This window comes from Fulmarus glacialis, unplaced genomic scaffold (assembly GCF_000690835.1).
Source record: "Fulmarus glacialis isolate BGI_N327 unplaced genomic scaffold, ASM69083v1 scaffold7755, whole genome shotgun sequence".
Taxonomy (NCBI): Eukaryota; Metazoa; Chordata; class Aves; order Procellariiformes; family Procellariidae; genus Fulmarus; species Fulmarus glacialis.
The window spans coordinates 1-20,752 of NW_009213568.1; the positions used below are offsets into that span (position 1 = coordinate 1).

The 20,752-nt window shown below is 39.3% G+C and overlaps 1 protein-coding gene across 1 annotated transcript; it reads left to right on the plus strand.

Annotated features, from left to right (window-relative positions):
• Window positions 1–4,842: 4,842 nt before the first annotated feature.
• Window positions 4,843–18,603, plus strand: PDXK (pyridoxal (pyridoxine, vitamin B6) kinase; the record flags this gene model as incomplete). The annotated part of the gene is made up of 9 exons (XM_009578224.1): window positions 4,843–4,947; window positions 7,901–7,984; window positions 9,910–9,956; window positions 11,865–11,950; window positions 12,713–12,758; window positions 15,451–15,562; window positions 16,960–17,096; window positions 17,644–17,710; window positions 18,473–18,603. Coding segments are annotated over 9 exons (797 nt in total), but the record flags the coding sequence as incomplete, so codon positions are not given.
• Window positions 18,604–20,752: the final 2,149 nt, after the last annotated feature.

Consider the following 20,752-nt stretch of genomic DNA (forward strand, 5'->3'; position numbering starts at 1 on the left):
TCTTTTCCAACCTTAATGATTCTATAATTATATGATTATTGCTTTTTTTTGCCCTGTCTTTAAATTAGTAAGGTTCCATGGGCCTAATTCTGCTGACTCCTGCTTAGAAAATTCAGCTTTCCTTAGTCTCTGATAATCCTGAAATTCGGAAAATGTGCTTTAAATCAGTCCTCCCGGGAGAAGAGTTTGTCATGTTGCTTGGTGAGGAACTTTATGATTAGAGTGACTCATCCTTGAATGGCATTGTGCTTCATATACAAATAAAAGAAGCTGTCCTGCAACCTATAAAGATTCTGTGCTTTTTATTCTATTTTACTGTATTGTTTGCAGAAGCATCTCATCATCTGATGGGCAAAGATTTTTTTTTTTATTGTATCGTTGATTTTTTGGGGGGTGCATTTTTAATTCTTCAGTGATTTGCATTTTTGTTTTTAATTCGTAAGTTAATGGTAAGCATATAATGTGCTTACTTTGCCATCCAAATCCTGCCTTTGAAACTGCTCCAGAACAAATAGCCTGTTTTTTTTCTGTTCCTTTTCTTTTTATTTTTAAGCAAAGCACTTTTGGACTTCTACTTAGTGGGTGTGTTGTGGGTGGTTGGGTTGGCTGGTAGGTCTAATACATGAGAAATTATAATTATGTCTCATTGATGTGATTCTTCACAGACTACCGCCCATATGTAGTCATTCACACCTGTGCAGTGTGGGACAAAAAGAAAAGATCTCCACTCATGCCTAACACTGGTAGTATTGCATTCCCACACTGACCGGCTGTAAAAAATCCAATGGAGAATTTGGTACTGTATTTCTGGTTTTGTTGAAGGCCTCCTGGTAGCTGAAGATTAAGTCATGTGTTTAGACCAGGTTGTCTGCCAGAGTTTGCATGTGAATTTTGTGGCACAGCTGGGACCAGATTGCCTGCCCATCATGTGCCTTAAACACTAGATCTTCCTTCCTTTTTCCCTTATAAAATACTGAAGCCATTTGGAATAATTTTGCATAGAGCACCACAGGAGGAACTCAAACCTCAGAACAGAATGTTCTGGGCTGGAAAACAAAGAAATCTTACATGCCTTGCTATACTTAAATGGTAGCTTGTTTTTTGGTTTGGGTTTTTTTTTTGGTTTTTTCCCCTTCTAGTATGCCTGGGATTTTTATTCTTTTCTTTTTTCCTTGTTTTTGAAAGTAATTAAGAGGCTTATAAATACATTCCAAAGGAGAAAAAAATGTATCAGTGGAGGAAGGCAGGAAAGAAAAGTATGTAAATTTATCTTGGCTGCAGTATTAGCTGCCTCTCTTGGTTGTGGTTTTGTTTTTTTTTCTTTTTTATACAGATGAACCAAGACATTTCCTTGGAGACTAATGAATACGTTTATCATTTTAGAGGGATAAGTGACAAGAGGCATCGTATCTTACCTGTTTTTCATTCCCTTATCTGCTTAAAAGCAAATATATAACATTTAATTGCAATAAAAGGCCATAACACAGATAAGCAGAAGGGTTATAAAGATGTTTAAATGTTTATGTTCATCTATGCGTTTAAAATTATTACTAATCTGGGAGACTAATGCAGTCAGTCTGAGCCAAGTGCAGTTTTGGAGAGCTGTGTCATGATTTGCAGTGTTCTCTCTGCTCTCTCAGTCCAGCACTGAGGGGAATTATTTGGTGGTTTTGTAACCAAAACAAGGAAGACCTGGCTTTCTTCCTCTGTGGAAGATACAAGCCAAGATCTCACCTTAATATCCAAGATAAAAGAGTAATAATTTGATCCAGCTGCTGTGCCTAACCAGCTCTGTAAGTCTCCAAATGGGATGCAGTTGTTTTGCCAAGTACAAACTTGAAACTCATTCTGTAGTTTTCTTGGCTGTGGTTCTTGTATGATATGTGCGAATAGCCAGGTACTGTGGGACTTTGAACTTCTGTGTTGTTGAGTGCCACAGTGGAAATACTACTGCAGCATAGTAGTTATAGTAAGTGGACAGTTAAACAGAAGATTTTAAGTTTTCTCTTCTGTTTTTCAGATACTCATATTTAGTGGTGTAGGCATAGGGGTAACATTTCTAGGAAGCTGACTTTCTTTTAGGTCTTGCAAGACAGCTCTGGGCCTTCAAATATGCCAGCTGAGTTCTTATGTCTAGCCGAGGAAGACAGCGATTCCTCATTATCATCCTCAACTCCAACCACTCATGCTTTTCCCTAAAGCCAATTGGACCTCACATATTTAAGCTTGCTGTTGGCATTCCCTGCTAACTAGCTTTGGGTTCAGGGCTATGCAGTGGTTTTTTTGACCATACAGTATCTATCTGGATTTTTTACCTCTTCCCTTTCAAGATAGTCCCTCTCCCTCTTCCTGGGACCCCAAGGTATCCATCCTTCAGTTAGTGAAACCCTTTGTGAACATGAGTAACTGGCTTTTTTTTTCAGTCCCTGTACAGAAGCTGCTTTTTGGTTGTATATATCACCAGGAGAGTAGAATAAATGCAGGGTCGTGGGATTTGCCCCTGGTTCATCATGTTATGTGAAGTTACCTGGGGGAAGAGGCTTAGGGTGGTTTCCATCTTGCTGCCAGTTTTGATTTTGTTTGTTTCTTCTTACTCGAACATAATTCAACTCTTAGTGAAATCACAGTTCTCTGCAGATCTGGTGAAGGCATTGCCCTTTTTCTTCTATCTGAGTAGCTGGGGCTTCCCTAGGGCTTTTTTCCCTCCAGCTATCATGTGATCAGACTTTAGATTGTATTACGCATGTTACCAGGTGGTAAAAAGGATCCTCTAGATCCCCTTGGAAGTCATTGCTAGAGAGTTCAGACAATGTCCCTGCCCCATGTGGGTAACTTACCAATTCCTGAGCGCAGCTGGGCTGCTACCTAACATTTTGTTTCCGTATTTATTTCCCTCCCTCAGTGGAGAATCAGTGTGACGCAGACCCTGTGCATTGACTGTTTAAGACAGACTGACATAGGAAGGTGAACTTTTAGTTAAATAGTGAATGTGCAGGGTCCCTCTGTAGGAATGGCTCCCAAAAGTATCTAGATTGTCTGGACAATCTACCATAGTTATTTTTATGGCCGTGTGTAAGATGAATGACTGCTCTTTTGCCAGCTGATCTTGATTCTGGGTGAAAACTGCACTTATTTTCATTGATGGGCACAATGGAATAAAAAGGACTCTCTTTTGTCCCTGTACGGACTGCCTTTGCAGTGCTAATAGAAGTAGAGATTCGGGCAAGAGGAGAGGGCAGATTATTTCTCTCTGAAGCTGCAGATGTGACAGAACAAACATCTGCATATGTGTTAAATAAGCCGAATATTTGAGTTAGTTGTAGTCAAGGGTTCCTCATATACTTGGGGCTAGATGTGTGCCTAGGTGTTAGGCATTGCCGTTCTGAATATCACCATGTTCTGCAGTGGAACTACAGCCCTAACATACGGGAATGCCTCACTTTGTCCATTTCTTCACAGAGACTTTTTAAAAAGCATTTGCTAGGGAGAGAATTGTAGCGGCTGATGTGAGTCAGTCCCCCAGCCAGCTGGCAGCGAGTCGTGTTTTAGAGGCTATGTCTTTGTGAGCTGAGGAGAACAAAATGATCCATCTGCTCACCCTACTGTGGGTGTATTTGCATTCATAGGAAGGAAAACTGAAAAATGTGCTTATCCTAGGCTCTAGGCACCTTTTGGCAGTTACTCTAATAACACAGTTTAGAGTGATAATCAAAGCCAACAGTTTTTATCACAGAATTTTCTAACTCCAAGAGCAGAAATTAAAACAAACAAAATACCATTGTCTTCACACGGGGGTGGTGTGGAAGAAGATACCTCGTTTAACATTTCACTTTTCCCAATTCCAGTTAATAAAAAGATAAGCTTTTTAACAAACTCTCAATTTATGGAGGTTGCAGTGATGGCATCTAGATGGGCAGGCTTTGACAAGGTGCAAGGTGCATTTACATTTTTCAACAAACGTCTATAGAGTCTGTCAAGGAAGATATTCCCCCCCACCCCCCCACCCCTTGAAATTGGCTGCCGTGGAGCTTGGTCCCTTGTTTGCTGAAATCAGTTCAGCTTCTCCCAAGTAACTTCATCTTCCATCCGCTTCTCAGCCAAGAATATTGGCTTGTAATTCTTAGAGGGTATTCAAGAATAAAAGCGTATGGGTATTATTTGTTGGTTTATAGTGTCTTTCTCATACTCATTTACCTCCTCCAGGATCCTCAGCATTAAAACTGTGATATTTTTGGAAGAAAATCTGTCAGATGACATTGTATGTTTAAAGAGTATCCATGACAATGTTCCGCTGTGGTGACTCTATTCATTGCATGCAGGTCCCAGTGAATGCCGTATCTGATGGGTGCAGCAGTGCTGCATGACTGAGTCCTGACAGATCCACAAGCCTGTTTAAGCTTGTCATCTAGCTGTCAATCTTTTTCTTTTTCTTTTTTTTATAGTATAAAATAACAAAAATAGATTATACTGACACCCTGCTCCAGTGAAGTCTAAAACATACATTTGTCCCCCTCCACACAGGAAAGGGATAGTTGTATAGGCTCCATGGGAAAACTTTTCAGGATATTGTGTGTGCTCTGCTTGATTTGCTGATAAATGAACAGTCTCAAACTCCAGTGTAGTCACTCTAGTTCCTTTGGGAAACAGAAGTGCTAAGAAGTAGTTGAGCACGTTAACTGTTCTGCTGACAGCAGCTTTCATTCAATAACAGCGTTTTACAGAAGAGGAGGTGGAAATGCTTTCTGGTGCTAATATCTGATATGGTCCCTCCAAGTGTGTAATCTGTGTGATCCTAAATAGAAAAGCTAGCTCTTGAAAAATTATCTGGTATTTACTTTGCAGGTTATGCCCACTGGAAGGGTCAGGTGTTAAATTCAGATGAACTTCATGAACTGTATGAAGGACTTAAGCTGAACAAGGTCAACCAGTATGATTATGTACTCACAGGTAAGAAGAGCTTGTTCCTTGGTGTTCCCATGAGATGTAAACAAAAGTAAAGAAATATAAACCATATCCCTCCTTATTCCAAACCAAGCAATTAATTTTTCTTCCTTTGATTCCTCCTGCACTTTCATTTGTATATTATAGTCTCAATTGCTCATGCTTTTTAGTTTGAAACAGCCAGTTCTCCAGCCTGAAGGTTGTAACTGGATGGGTAAATTCATCCCCTTGTATAGTTTACGGACTTGTACAGGCCAGTCATGTACAGGTTTAATTAATGTTTTGGGAGTGCCTCTACTGAAAAAAGGATGAGGAATGTCAGAGTATTATTTTAAAATTTATTATGAAGACATGAGTTTAACCCTTTCTCCTAAATTTGCAGTACTGGCACTCTGCACTACTATAGATTTTATACAGTTGTCCTTGTTTTTTCTACTTAATCTTTAAGGAGTAGTGCTTTGGATACAGAGCAAAGTATAAGCAGGGTTGGATTTGGGGTTTGACTCATTATCTCTTGATTTTTTGCTCTCGTTACTATGTAGGTCCTCTGAGTGGTTACAGTTCTGCAGGACATAATGACTGTGCAGTGTTTTCCTTTGCTTTCCACTAGGTGCAAAGTGTTGGTAAATATAGGCAGAGAGAACTTATTGTAGAATACTTTATAGAAAGGAGAGATTCTATGTGCAGTTTTTATTAAAAACTGCTTCTCATCCACTTCCTGCTTCTCAAATGTAGATTACTGATTGGGTTTCACCTCGGTAAGAGCTATGCATCTGGTTTAGATTACAGTATTAATTTTTATAGCAGTGAACAGTCACTTTTTAAAAGTAAACAGAAATATATTGCCAGATTTGACTGATTTCATGACTTCCACATCGAGGAAGGTGCTTTATACACAGGGAAAACTGGAGACTTTAAGTGTATGGATTACAAACCCAAAGCAGTCATTCTGGCTTGAAGGGTGTGGCATGTCTTAAGAGTTATTGTCAGTTCTTTTTCAGGGAATATCTCCAAAGTAAAGGAGATGAAATAGAAAACAGACTAAAGTAAGGTTAAGAAATTAATTTCCGCATAAATGGGTTCTTTGTGATTGAGAATTAGACAAACACCCTTTCTTTCCTTGAAAGAACTCACAGAGAAGACCTTTCCAGGAAAAGCACACTGTATTGTAGGAGTTTTCAGGCGATGTGAGTATGCAAAATTTGTAAATAATGTTTGAGTATTCTTTCAGCTGAAATGTTCCTTTTTTATTTTACTTTCAACTCTTGGAAGAGACCCCAAATCCTTTCCTATCACTGTCTTGTACTGGCAAAATGGATGTAAGAGATTAAAAATGGTAGAAGCAAAAATAGAAATCTTCATCAAAAAGAAATTTTGGAGAAAAAAAGGAATATTTATTAATATGCCTTTTAAAATAGGATTTGTGGGTAGATGGGTTGGTGTGTTATTGATGTTTGTTTAAAAATCTCATTCAGTGTAGCCATTTTCAGTATGGACAAAAAGAAGGCATGGGTAGAAATGGCACTAATTTCTTAAGATCTAGTAACACTGTGTTTTAGTGTTCAGTTGTGCTGTGGCTGAACTTAAAATTCAGGGTTTTTTTCATTCAGGGCCAAAAGACAGATTTTTCTCTTCAAACAGGAACAGCCATTCACTGTAGTGCACAACTGTACTTTGTGCCTCCAACAACCTGGATATGATTATTCAAACACTGAAAACAAATTAATTTGTCAGCAGAGGGGATTTGACTGTAAGTGTGTGTCTGATGACTGTAGATATCTTGGCTGAGATGGAAATTATTATCTTTAGGCTGATTATACAAAATAACACTTCATTAACCTTTTGTGACTGTTAGTTACTTGTAGATCTTCATATATTTGTTTCATTTACAGTAAAACACTCAAGGTAAGAGAGAAACTCCAATTCAGTGTAATTTTTTTGAAACACCTCTGTCAATAATACTAATCATACTCTGGGTGTTTTTTTTTTTTTTCAGCCAATCTACCATCACAGGTCATTTTAAACAAAAATCTTTGCTTGGCTTTTTTGCCTGATCGTCAGCATTTCATAGACATAAGACAAAACATTTTGGCCCAAACTCTTGGAAGCTTTTTCCATTTCTCTGCAACTTCTAAGAATTGATCAATTTTCTCCAAAATATATTTTTAAATATTTTAGTATAGTGGACATTTCCAAGCTGAAGGTTTGAAAAAGCTATCTTGCTAAAAATAATGCTATTAAATGAACTAAAATCAATGAAAATCAAATTATTAATTAATAAATGTCGTAAATAAAGTTAATACATAAATATATAAATAAACATCTATAAAATAAAGACATTAATGATTAAGTAAGAATATAGTAGTGCTATTATTATGATTAGGGTCTTGAGATATAATAAAACTTTTTTCCAGCTTATTCCACTGCTAAGCCTAAAAATAGGAATTTTATTGGTATATTGGTATATTGGTACATTGCTCTAAAATATTCAAGATCAATTCTCTATTGCATTAATGCGTTGGGCTATATCAGCAACAACATTAATAATAATAAAAAACTTCCTTCAAACCAGAGTACGAGGAAAGTATATGGAATTTAAAATATTTCTTACGTACTGCATGATAAATAATACTGATTTGGACTGCTGTTATGAAGAAAAGGAATGTTTTTTCCCTTTCAGCCTGACCTTTTTGTATATGTGTTCAGGCATTTTGAAGTTGTATGAGCCCTTCATATATAACATACTTAGTAAATGGATTTTTAAGGTTGTATTTGTAGTTGTGCAAGCGCTGTCTGAATTTGTCTTCCACCTATTATACCTGAATGAAATACTAAAATGCCTTTGTTCTAAAAATGCATGTTCCAAAGAATGAGAAGTATGCAGCATTCTTATTCAAAATTTAAAAAAAAAAAAAGCATTCATGAAAATAGACTTCAAAAGTATCTTTTTTTCCCAAAGGGTATACAAGAGACACATCATTTCTTGCAATGGTGGTGGATATTGTCCAGGAATTGAAGCAACAGAATTCTAACCTAGTATATGGTAAGGATGTGTATTATAATCCTTTCTGCTTCATCACTGTATATGCCCATCATTTTCACGTTTCAGGATGAAAACGCTGTTTTGATGTTAGTCAGCGTTTCACAGCCATCTTGTGCTCTGATCTGGCTGGGACCAGCTGGGGCTCCAGTGAAATTTCGTTTCAGCATTGCTTAAGCGTTGAGGGAGTTGGGTTTTTATCTTTCTGATTTTATGCCTTTCAGTATGTTTCTTGCATTATGCTGTCCAAAGGAGAATGTGCCTTGAGGACTGATTGTCTGTGTCAAAGAAAGGCTTGTAAAATCCCAGCCGGCTGCTGCTGTTTGTAGTTCAGAGGCATAGGCTCTAAGTGCTGATAGCTGAAGCCTCTCCTTGATTTCTAAGTCAGTCAAAAGCAGGACAGACTCTCCCGTGTTGCCCTGCCATGTTACATCCCAGAAGTGTCTTACTGTGCCTTGTAAGCTTCATAATTTAGCTTAAACTCCAAGACTTTTTTAACTCTGGTGCCCTCTGCTAAGATTACTTCGGAGCACTCAAAGAGCAACAGACTCTAGCAACTGCTGTCATTAACATTTCATGTCAGGCTTAAACCTGTGAGAAGAGATTCTCCTCTTTCCTTCTTGACTCTCTGAGTGTTTCAGGATTTTTGAACATAACCAGCGTAGGCTTGAATTGAGCAAAATGTTTAGAGTGAGAGGGCAAAGTCAGTGGGGATTTAGTGGGATAAAAAGCTGTGGTTTGAGCCTGTCATCTTCAGGAACAGTAAGCTGTGTGGTCAGGAAACATCTAGAATGGTTTGCACGATTTGCGTGGTGTAATACTGCGGAGAGTGATATCTGACTTAAAATTAACAAAGCACAGTTCTCATTTAGAAAAATATATCAGAAATATCTTCATGAGCTTGGGTTTTGTTGCTTTTTAGCTTTTATTAACACTGTTGCATTATCAGGTTCTCCTTGTACTAGTAAGTGAAAGCTAAAAACTCTGTTGGAGCATGAGCAGAAAGAAACTTCTAGCTGTATAGAACAGGAAGGAAGTGGTCAGATGGTGAGAACACAGCTGGGCTTCTAAGATCCTTTGTATTTAATAAATAGATTATAATGTAAGGAAAATACTTTTAAAATGTAAAACAAATTACCCTCTTTTTACTTATAGAAACTTCCTTAAATACTGATTGGACATTGATTTGATACCTTTGGGTTTGTATTTCTTTTTTATCTTGCTAAAAGCTCTTTTAATACAATGAACAATGTTCCTTTGTAAAGTACAAGGCTAGGCTGTTTCCATCCTCACTTGGAAACTGAGGGCACATGGAATATGTTGTTAATACTGCTGATGATTCAGAACCTATGCCAAATGTATGTTAATATTATTACACCAAGTATGAGTTAGTGTACTTTGGCATGAGTTTTCTTCTTGTTTCATTATAATACACATAATATTTTTATGTGTACACACAGCATTTTGGTGTGTACGCTTGGCATGTATCTTTTTACGCTAAAGTAGAAATAGGACTCTTTTCACAGCTATTAGCTTCTCCCACGTTTCTTCCCCACCATACTACTATTCCAGAGTTTTGCATTGGGGAGTGAAGGGGAGGGCTCTCTGCCTTTTATGTAACAAAAGCCCCTTTACTCCCAGCAGTCAGACCCTCTCATCCTCATTCCTTTCAGATATAACAACATGGAAGCAGGTGGGAGAGGGTGACTACAACCCTCTGACAATCGTTTGAGACACATGGCCTACTCTTTCAGAATTGGCAGCCACCAGCAACTCAGGTTGAGTGTGCTGCAAGAGCTGTGACAGTATATAAGCTATCAGGTGCTCAGTGCTGTTACATAGCCACTACTGTTACCTAAAACTTTTCCCTCCCACCAGGGCCTCTGTAACTGTATCCCATTTCTAAAGCTAGATTTATTCTGTTACAGTATGTGATCCAGTGATGGGTGACAAATGGAATGGAGAAGGCTCTATGGTTAGTACTTACCTGTTTGGATTCTCTGTATAGTGAATATTTACTATATAAAGATGTATAAAGATTTATTAATTTTTAAACACCAAAAGTAAGCTACTTTACCTAAGTGTGGCTTTGGATCCCAGCATGAATTAAGTTTGTACTTTAATTTCCTGTATTTTAATGAGTTTAGTATCTGCGAAGAATGATGGCTGCATAGCCCTGAGATTATTTCTAACTCTGCTGAGACAACAGGTGGAATACAGACCCTGTCTGCAGGAAAATATCCCTCTGCTCCCCCTCGTTGTCACGCTGGAGTTCCCTCATCTTCTGTCAAGAGCTCTGTTTTGGCTGGTAGCCTGGCTGGCATTGTCAGTGATCGTGTGAATTAACATACCACTTGAACCTAAATTAAGATGACTTACTTTGTGGGAGATCCAACAGCTGTTAGGCATTGGGCTGTGATCAGTGACAGAAAGGATCTGTATGCCAATACCAGACGGCATACTGACAAAGAAACATTCCTTTTTGATCAAAACTAGCAAATAATTTCAGTAAAAATACAATGTGGGAAGACATCAGCACTAACGATATTTTATGTTTTCTTCTACCTTAACTAGTCATGCACTATGAATTCCTCTTTGTCCTTGTATCTTTTTACAGTTTACCTGCTCATAAAACATCACATGAAGTAGCACTTAGTAATAAATTTGCATGGCTGCATGAGTGAGCTCAGTATCAGTATGACAGGTGTTCTGGTAGCACCTAGTGGTCAGCACTGTGGTGGGGTTGTACCTGTCGCTGATACAATTGGAATGGGAGACAGTAACACACGAGCACATGTATACATACCCTGCCCTGCGTAACTTATGAGACTAACAGAGAAAATAAAACGGGGACAAAAGGGCATTTTAATCCTGATTTAGCAAGTGGGGTTCTGCCAAAGAATATCAGCTACTAGTAAACAATAAACTTTTACTAAAGGTTTTGTTAAATTGAGTTACAGCAGGACTCAGGAAGGTGAGGTGACCCATGTACCTGTCTAACCTGAACTCCTAGCTGAGCTCCAGTGTGTGCAAAAACAGCTGATGCTTTTCAGCTTTGAGTCTGAAGAGCATACAGGCTGGTGGGCTTCTGTTACGTCTTTGTGTATGTCACCTGCTTAGATAACCAATCTCCCTTTGCTGATGGGCCATATTTAGCTAATGAAGATGGGATAGAGATGGAACAGACAGGCAGAAAGGGCACTGCTGATTCTGCAGGCAGTGAAGTATGCTTGTGTTTTGTTAGACTTGGATGCAACACAAGCAAAATACTTCTAATGTACTTATCAGAACTGCTTCATAGATTAAGTTGTACTGAACAAATTACAAATCTGATTCCTGTTCACACATATTGATGTACAGCACACCCTAGAAATACTGCACTGAAAGAAGGAGGCAAAATAATGCATAACGTGGATGTAACTTGTTCCTAAGCTCCACAGTGCAACACAATCAATGTGGGCACACGGTGCTGCAGCAAACGCCCTCTGTACCGTTGGTACAACAACAAAGTAGTTTCTTTTGGAGTTAAGGATGTGAGAAAGGGTTCCCCATGTTGGGACACTGTATTTCCTCACGCTGCTGTGTACACCTTGGTGAGAGAGAACCCGAAAGTTCTTCATCCAGGCACCACTTCCTTTTAACACTGCCAGTTCAGGCCTGTCTGCTTTGCAGTGCTTCCCATCGCCTCCAGTGAAAGAAGGGCTGTTGGTTGTACTGTCACCAGCTGAAGGTTGCACTGCCACTTTAGTTACTGCTGCATAACAGTACACGGGGAGCTGTTAGGTTACTCAGTGACAGCAGAATGGTATTTGAGGGAAGGAGAGTTGCAGTCCCACATCTCGGATGCTGCTGACGACATTTGATACTGTTTCTTCTCCCCTAGTATGTGCCCAAGGATCTTCTCCCCGTCTACAGGGACAAAGTTGTACCTGTTGCTGATATAATTACTCCTAACCAGTTTGAAGCTGAGTAAGTACTTACTTCCTTTTATAGCCAAATCAACTTGGGGATAAAAGAAGGGGAGAGTGATACCCATTCTTTTATCTGTCTCAATACAGTGCTGTATATATGTATGTGTTGGGTTTTTAGCTGTTTCAGTATCTGGTACTTTTCAGCAAACCTCCAACTCTTCCATATTGAAACAAATAAAAAATCTGGGAGTTATGTGAGGAAAAGATTTCTCTTGTTTTCTCTGGTCTCTCATTTTCATTGTCTGCAGAAGCCTGTATCTAGGGCAGGTTGAAAAAATACCTCTCTTCCCTTCCCCATCCTTACCTATTCCTAGGAAAATTTTTATTATATGTCAGAATATCAAAACTGAAATAGTTTGACTCAGAACCCCAAAAGTAGATACAGAAATACCACCATGGCAACATCTCATAGGAGTTAAGAATTTAAATGCCTCTTGCCCGTCCTGTCTACATAGCTCTCTTTGGTCAGGAGATTATCTGTTGTCATATATCACAGGCTGTCCCCCTAAGGGGAGGGAGCAGCTACATGGCAGATAGAGAGAAGACACTTGTGAGGGAATTTTATGATACAGGGATCTCTACAGGAGGCAGGTTAGGACACAGAAGCACTGTGTATCTGTGCATATATCACTTTTAAAGACAGTGGTCTGGTACAGCAGACCATGTAGCTACAAATCGTTTGGGCCTGTATGGTGCAGTAAACAAAGCAGTCATTGCCTGGGGAACTTGTGCTCTTTTAAGATTTCTGTTTCATTCTCAGGTTACTCACAGGCAGGAAGATTCACACAGAAAAAGAAGCTTTAGAGGTAAGTAGCCAAGGGGTAGGATGTGTAAGATCTTTTTCTCTATTCCTGCCTGCAATGCTGCCGTTTGCCATTTGTCTTTAACCTTGAAGTCACTTTGGCCTCTATCCTTTCTCTCCATTTATCATTAAAGATTGTGCATTCCAGGCGCAAAACAGTTTTTGTTCTAGTGTCAGACTTCTGAAGAAACTTCCCGAAAGAACTACAGATAAAGGCATTACAGTGGTAATGAGTAGATCTCTGTGAGCTTATTTTCCTGCAGTGTAAGAAGGGTAGCAGCAGCACACATGGCAAGTAACCGCACCCTGTCAGCGCTGTGGAAATGCGCTGGTTGGGGTGAAAACCCCGGGTGACCCTGGGCGTTAGAAACCTGCATGAGTCGCTCCCTCTACTGTCCGCATGTGAGTCGTGCAACAGCAATACTGAGTGTTAGGACAGCCGTTTCTCATTCTCCCATACAGATTGTTTGCAAGGAAGAGAGCTTACTAGCAGATTCTTACAAGGATGGATTGAATACACTCTGAATCTCTTCCTGAGAGTGTTTGCTGGTGCTCTGTTGTTCTTCCTTAAATTGATTCAAAGGGGATGAGACCTGGGTTGCAGAAGGATAGATTGCATAGATGAGAAACCAGACTGGGAGTGATGGCCTTCAGGTACTTCCTGGTGAAAGACAGACAAATCCACGGCATTGATAGCTGCTGTCATCACCACACAGAGATTATAAATGGTCTGCCAATATACTGCATTGAGGTGTAAGGATTTACCCTTTTCCACAAACTGAAGAAAATAAAAAGCTGCAGGGCTTGGTGATGAAGGACAAAATAGGAATATGGTTTTAATGGTGTCTTGAGAATGGCTGAGCTCTTTATTTTGTTGACTAATCAAGTGCTTTCATAATGGACTAATGTTATTTCTTCCAGTTTGGTTTTGAACTTCAAAGGAACACAAAATCTTTAAACAAACAGCAGCTGCAGTGGCACCCTGGAGAGTAGCTGGGGTCTGTCAGCCCAAATGTTTGGGTTTTTTTTTCCTCCAGCAACGTCATGCAAATGGGTAGATTACCATCTCTTCACAGCAGGAAGCAGCTCCAAAGATCTCAGGTCTTTTAATTCCGCTCCTCCCCCCAGTTTTACATTACCCCAGTGTGCTGGGTGAGAGTGATGAACTGTGCTTCATGCCGCTAGCTGCTAACTATAACTCAATTCTTCTATTCTCATCCTTGCCAGTGGAACCGCGGTCTTGAGAACAACACTGTTAGCTGAGCAGCCGTTAGTTTTAGGTTTGCATATTTCGGCTGCAAACGCGAGTTGCATGTGCTAAACAATTTTACAAGTTAGTTTTCTGACAGTCTGTCTGAGTCGTATGATAGCTCTTATTTGTGATGGGTTTTTAAAAATCTCTTTTAAAAAGATGGAATTAAACTTAGGAATGGAAACATTTTTAAAATAGTTGCTTGCAGGATATTATATTTTAATCTGTCTGTCTCTGCAGCTGCATGTCATATATAGGTCTATACTTCTGACTAATAATCCATGCTGGAGTTTGTCCCCTTTGGAGGTGGTGGGAATTCTGGGATCGATTTCCATGGTGACATGCTTTCATTCATTTCTTTAGCAAGACTAGTGACGACAGTATAGTCTTCTAACATAAAATTAAATATGATGTAATATTAATGTAGAAGAGGCTAAGTCCTACAACTAGAAATACTGGTGATTAGGTTCTTGGTGAATTGTGACTGAGAAATGAAATTGAGTTCAATGTTACTTCACAGGTTGATTATGTCAGCATATGCTGGTGGATTTACTGCTGCTTTAAAACCTAGCCGATGTCTGTGCAAAGAGGTCTGACAGTTGAAGAAACCTGGAGGCTTAGACAAGAAAGAAAAGCAATAGAGAATTAAAAAATAGCAAAAATAAATCCTTATCATTCAGTTGCTCATGAGTCATAGCTAGCCTGAGAGGATTTTTAGTTAAACTCTTCTGGGAAAATTAATATTTTGTCTGTGTTTTATGCTAAACTCATTATTGAAGTCATTCTTTCTTCTGTGAAATCAAAATCACTTCTGTAGCAACCAATTGTGATGTCAGCAGTAGAGTATTAATGAGTTTAAGTGAGGAACACAGAGAGTGGAAATACACCTGCAAAGGTACATAATTTACAGGTGTAATTTGGGGTTTGAAACAGAATGAGAAAAGAAGATTGAGACAGACACGCTTGTGCCTCTGATTTAGCTCTTTAACTCTTCGTTTTTGCTAACTCTTAAAGTAGTAGCTAAATAAGACTTCATGACCTGGAGTTCTTGGCTTTCTAGCAAGTGTTTCAAGATGCCAGCTCAGGTGCATGTGTCTGTATATTTGTTCTCTTATTCTTTTGATAATATGTTCTGAAAACATGACACAGACAAAAATTCTGATCACAGCTGAAAGAGTATTCTTTTCAGAGGAGCATCCAAAAATAATACAGAGATGCTTGTATATTTTAACAAGTGTGTACGTTTAAATACGGATGTTTTGATTCCCCTATTTCAAATTAATTCCCCTAATTCAAGTGAATTCTTTGAGTGGAAGCTGTTTTCTCTCTTTACAAAAGATGACAAAATAAGGTGCTTGTCAAAAATCCTCAGTACTGTGAATGATGCAAGGTTTAATCAACACACATTGCAGTCACTGATTCCTGCCTTTTTGCACATGGAAAGGTAATGGATATGCTCCATGCCATGGGACCAGAGACTGTGGTGATCACAAGCTCAGATCTACAGGCGCCTCTGGGAAACGACTACCTAATTGCTCTGGGAAGCCACAGAAAAAGTAAGTCAGTCATGAACTCCTTCGTTAAACTGTGCTTTCTTTTACCCTGTTCTGTACTTTCAGATACTTTTTTTTAAGAAGTAGTTTCATCAGACCCATCTGTAGCGCATGGAAGGAGCTTAGATCCCTAAGTGAACTACTTCTGCTACAGTAATAGCAGAGAGTGGTAAGAATGGGGCTGCTCCATGAGGGAAGACAAGCTGGGAGCTGAGCATGATCATAGCACAGGCAGAGCACTGCCCTCACCAACACGGCACAGGCCCACAGTATCTGAGTAAGGTGGGCAGAACAGGGGTGGTGATGGCGGACAGGTCCAGTGATCATCAGAGAAAGGTAAGGCAAGCCAGGTCCGAGATTAATCTGGAAAATCCAATCAGTAAGTCAGGACAGCAGGGCTGTACACAGGTACACCTACAATATAGCTCAGGCAAGGATGCTTGCGCTTGGGCCTGAGCTTCTGTGCAGCTCCTGGGCAAGGAGGGTGTGGGGTGGAGGATGTCCTAGGTGAAGTTGATCAGGGTTGTTAAAGCCCCTAGTGGTGGTCCTGACAAGCAGTAGTGGTGTAAAACAGGAACTTTGAATGTTTGAATGCTTCTTTGAAAAAAGTTACACTGTCCTGTTAGTAGATTGTTCCTCCCCTGATAGGTTGTAAAATGTCCTTCTGCTGCTTCTTTATATCCCCTTCTATACCATCACCAAGATTCACTGTGTGTTTGGACTGTCACAGAATGTTTTTACCTGAGAAGGGCATAGTTATGTGGGATGGTATATGATCTCGTTTTCTTGTTTGTCTAAGGGATCTAAATGTGGGCATCACATTCTGGACTGCTGAGAGACTGAAAAACTCTTGATATTTAAAACAGATTCCACTAAGAATCAGTCGGTGGGTCTTAGCACTCAGTACATGCCAGGTCTGGAATAAGTCTGGTCATTCTGATGGTGATTACAATATGGCACATGGATCAGATATTCTCTGCGGATGCCTACATCTGCCTTTGTGCCTCCGTACAACCCAGAGATACTCTAGATTATGGTTTGGGATGTCCCATCTAGGATTCAGCAGTCTCCATAAATATGCGGTTTCCTGAGCAAGCTGCTGCTGCTGTCTAAATGAAAATAGGTGGCTCTCAATCTTTCATGAAAATGAAGGTGCTAGCTACCTGCTTCCTCTTAAGGGAAGTACATACAGTATATAAGTTGTAAATGCTATCCCAATTTGGCAAAGTTTTGAAAGGTTGCATCTTTTAAAAGAGCTGGTACGAAGTTTACAATACTCCTTAGCATCTTCACGTTCCAAACAACAAAGGAATTCAAATCTGGTGGTCACTTTTAAATTATAGTAAATGCTACTGTATTAATTGCTGGGTCTGTTACTTAACTGTCTATCTGTGTTGTAGCTAAAGCAGATGGTACCAAGATGACACAAAGAATTCGACTGGAGTCTCCTAAAGTGGATGCTGTCTTTGTTGGAACAGGAGACTTGTTCGCTGCTATGCTTTTGGCATGGACACATAAGCATCCAAACAATTTGAAGGTATGGGAGAAGTTATTTGTCTCTTTGCAAGTTTAGACTATGTTTCTTTTCTTTATTACTTTTAATCTATGACATTATTTAAAGACTCTCTTCTGTCTTGGCTTTTTTTCCTTCAGAGGAAAAAAAGCAGAACTTCCCTTTTGCGAAAACATTTCAGCTTGTACAACTTTGGACGGTCCCATTTCAGTTACATGGATTTTGTAATTTTACCAGATAAGATGTTCTGAGAGAGACTGCATGCATGTTTGTAATATTTTTTACCCTCACTTTATAATAAGCACTGAAAATCATTTATCAGATCTATTTTTCTGTTTTTTTTCCCTTAAGCACATAGAGCCCTCGATATGGGTGTATGGTTTCAAATACCTGTTTCGGGAGAATTAAGGGAGTCTAAATTTTCTTTTCCCAAACTCTACATTACATGGTTGTCATACTGTTTGCGTCTTGTCAGTCATGTTTGCCTCTTAATAGCAGTGGTTTTGAAGTAATAATATTAAACTAGGCAGCTGAAATTTTACTAAAACCTGAATATATTATGTTAATGCAGGTGGCATGTGAAAAGACTGTGTCAGCCATGCAACATGTTCTGCAAAGGACCATTAAGAGTGCAAAAGGTAATTCATTCAATTCTTGTTCCCTTGTTCTGTCTGGATTTGCATCAGAAGAAACATTCAAAGAGCTTTCTGGGTTTCCTGGCTAAAGGCAGCCCTCAGTGCAGAAGCAGCCAGAGAATTTACAGAATGAGAGCTTGGTAGTCTTGTCAGTGCATGTTCCTCACTCTGTCCTCCAAGCCTATTTTTGATAACACCTGACTGAAGATGTCACTATTCAGCTTGTAGTAGGACTACAGTCAGGCTGACTGCACTTGACTGCTTTACAAAACAGTGGTGGAAGAACTTGAGGAAATGCCGAGTTTGACATGCAAGAGTGCTTCTGTTTTAAGTGTAGCTCACTCACTTTCCCTTTAACTGCGTGTGTTTAGTATTGAGAGGGGTTTATCAACTAATAATAAACTGTCTATTTGCTGTGTTGGCCATGTGAGGAACGATTTTTTTCAGCTTCCCTCCCCTTGGAGTTCCCATGTCTTTCAATTCCTAAGGAGATCCAGATGGGATCTGTGGCTTCGCGGAGCATGTCTGCGTCACTTTCTAATGACAGCAGAGCCATGTTTCTTTCCTGGAGAGAGGTGCAGAACAGGGGTGATAAGAAATCACAGTGCTGACCTGGATCTTCCACCATATGGAAGCCTTTAGCAGGGGTTAGTAAGGGAGATTGGAGAGGGGAGGAGGGTAGAAAAAATAGTGGGGTAACAGAACAATGTAACTTGTTTCTTTTATACTGCTGTTTTTAATGACATTCTGATGTCATCTTTTTAGCACAAGCTGGAGAAGGAAACAAACCAAACTCAGCCCAGCTGGAACTGAGAATGGTCCAAAGCAAAAAGGACATAGAAAACCCAGAGATCATAGTGAAAGCCACCGTGTTATAAAGGCTGTACATCTCCAATAACGCACAATGTATTGATGTCCTCATTTCTTTCCTTTAAATTGTAATATTTGCCTTAGATCTGTGACAGAAACCTGACTTTCATGAAATAGTGCCCAGCATAGGCAGATATCCACTCTTAATCATATGTGCTGGCCTTGCTCAGTTTTAAACACAAAACAGTTAGCGTGCATTGAAGCATATTACCAGGTACCAAAATGGCTGTCAAATTCACTTAGTCTGTGTAATTACCCAGAGCAAGAAAGTACAATGTTCCTGTCTTGCCAAAGACTTTAGGTGTGAATTTGCTAATGGAATGCTTGACTGACTGGAAAATACATTTCAAGATGGCATCTAGTGCCAATGGAGCTGGCTCCATGCTCCCTTTTCCTGGAGATATCTGGTTATCTACTCTGGTATTCAGTATCTCAGCTGCTACGAAACTAAGCAGGGTTAAAACTACACACAAAGTTCTGGTTGTGTGTAGGAATACTTTGAAGATATTTGGCATTTAAGTACTCTGAAGTGACCTTGAGGTGTCATTCATGTTACTGATAACTGCTCCTGTTTCTTGTCTATGAACAGCTGCACAGTTTCAGCTTTTGCAGGTAGCGGCTGCTTATTTCTAATGTCTGTGGGTGCCCACGTTATTTTCTTCCAAAAGCTGCTCCAGAAACATCTTCATTAATAAGATAATATCTTTATTCAGTAACACTGATTAGAAGTTTGTAGTTCTACCTCTGAGGCCAGGTTTGATTCTTTTAGTTTTTACTAAGGACAAACATTCTGTGAGGACAAAGAGAAAGCAGCTCTTACCTTGAAAGCTGGCTACCCTAATTTGTTCTTCACAGGTGGATGTATTTACAAACTACGTAGGGCACTTCCACTTAATGATAGTGAGCAGTATTGGCGGGCTTATCAATGAAGCAATGTGGTAAAAGTAGTATTTTTAGTTTAGTAAGGTTTAAGTTACATAAATTCACCAAATGCAGTGAAACATACAAAATTAATTTGTTCATAATGTAAGTCTCTGCAGCCTATGCTGATTAGAGATGACAGAAATGCATTATTATTAATGCATCTTTATTTCAAATTTCTGCTTCATAAGGCTTCAAAATGGGATTCTTAATAATTTCAGTGTCCTATACATCACAGCCACGTATTATACCAGTAGGGCAGATATGCCGATAGGTACTGACCGCTCGTACTTCCGAATGATTTCTGTATGGGACTCAGGTTCTTGCTTCTCCCAAGATGAAGTCTAGTGTGTTGTCAAATCCAAATTCAGTTGATGAGCTTTATTTGTCTCAGATGGCACAGGGAGGTTAAAATTGCATTTCAACTTGCAGTGACATGAAGCAAATTTGCATTAGAGGAAAGGGCTGAGTTTTCCTTGATTACCTGAGTATCCTTAGGAAACTCCCTCTTGGGTATCTCCCAGATACCTTTCCTGCATCTTCCTCATCACACCTGCCCAACTGATAGTGTCACTTGCATAGCTTGGGAGTCCCCAGAAGAGCTGGTTTGGAGATTGCTTTGGCCACTGAAGTCTTCACTTATCCCACCATTTTTCTGGATTTTCTGCCATTGTAAAAGTTTGTTGGTTTCACCTAGTAGAAGGGTAATTTATCCTTAAAGTAAATTTTTAGCTGAATAGATTTTTTTCATGGCATAAGATTTCATAATAATTAATGCATTTCTGAAATCCCTCATTTTCAGTATCTCTGAAGCAAATGAAATTTGAGAGATGAACATGTTTTGCAGTAAATGTAAGAGACAAACTTCAGGCTTTCATTCTCAACTGCTAATAGCTAATAATAATTTTATTTCCTCTCATGCCTTTGGCATTAAAAATAAAAAAAAAAAAAATTCATATGACTTGAGAATTTTAAGGGAAAAAAAAACCAGAAATGACCTACAAAACATGACTCTACTGCCACAGTTTTTAGTAACCACTGCCATTAAATAACTTTCTAGCAATAATAATTTTGGTGATGTGAACAGTTGCTAAAATTAGCACTCAGTAACAGAGATGAGCTCATGGGTAATATCCAACATGTAAAAAGACATGAACTATCTTAACAGTGTGTATAAATATCTGATGGGAAGCAGTGAAGAAAAAGGAGCCAGGCTCTTCTCAGTGGTGCCCAATGAAGGGATAACAGGCAATG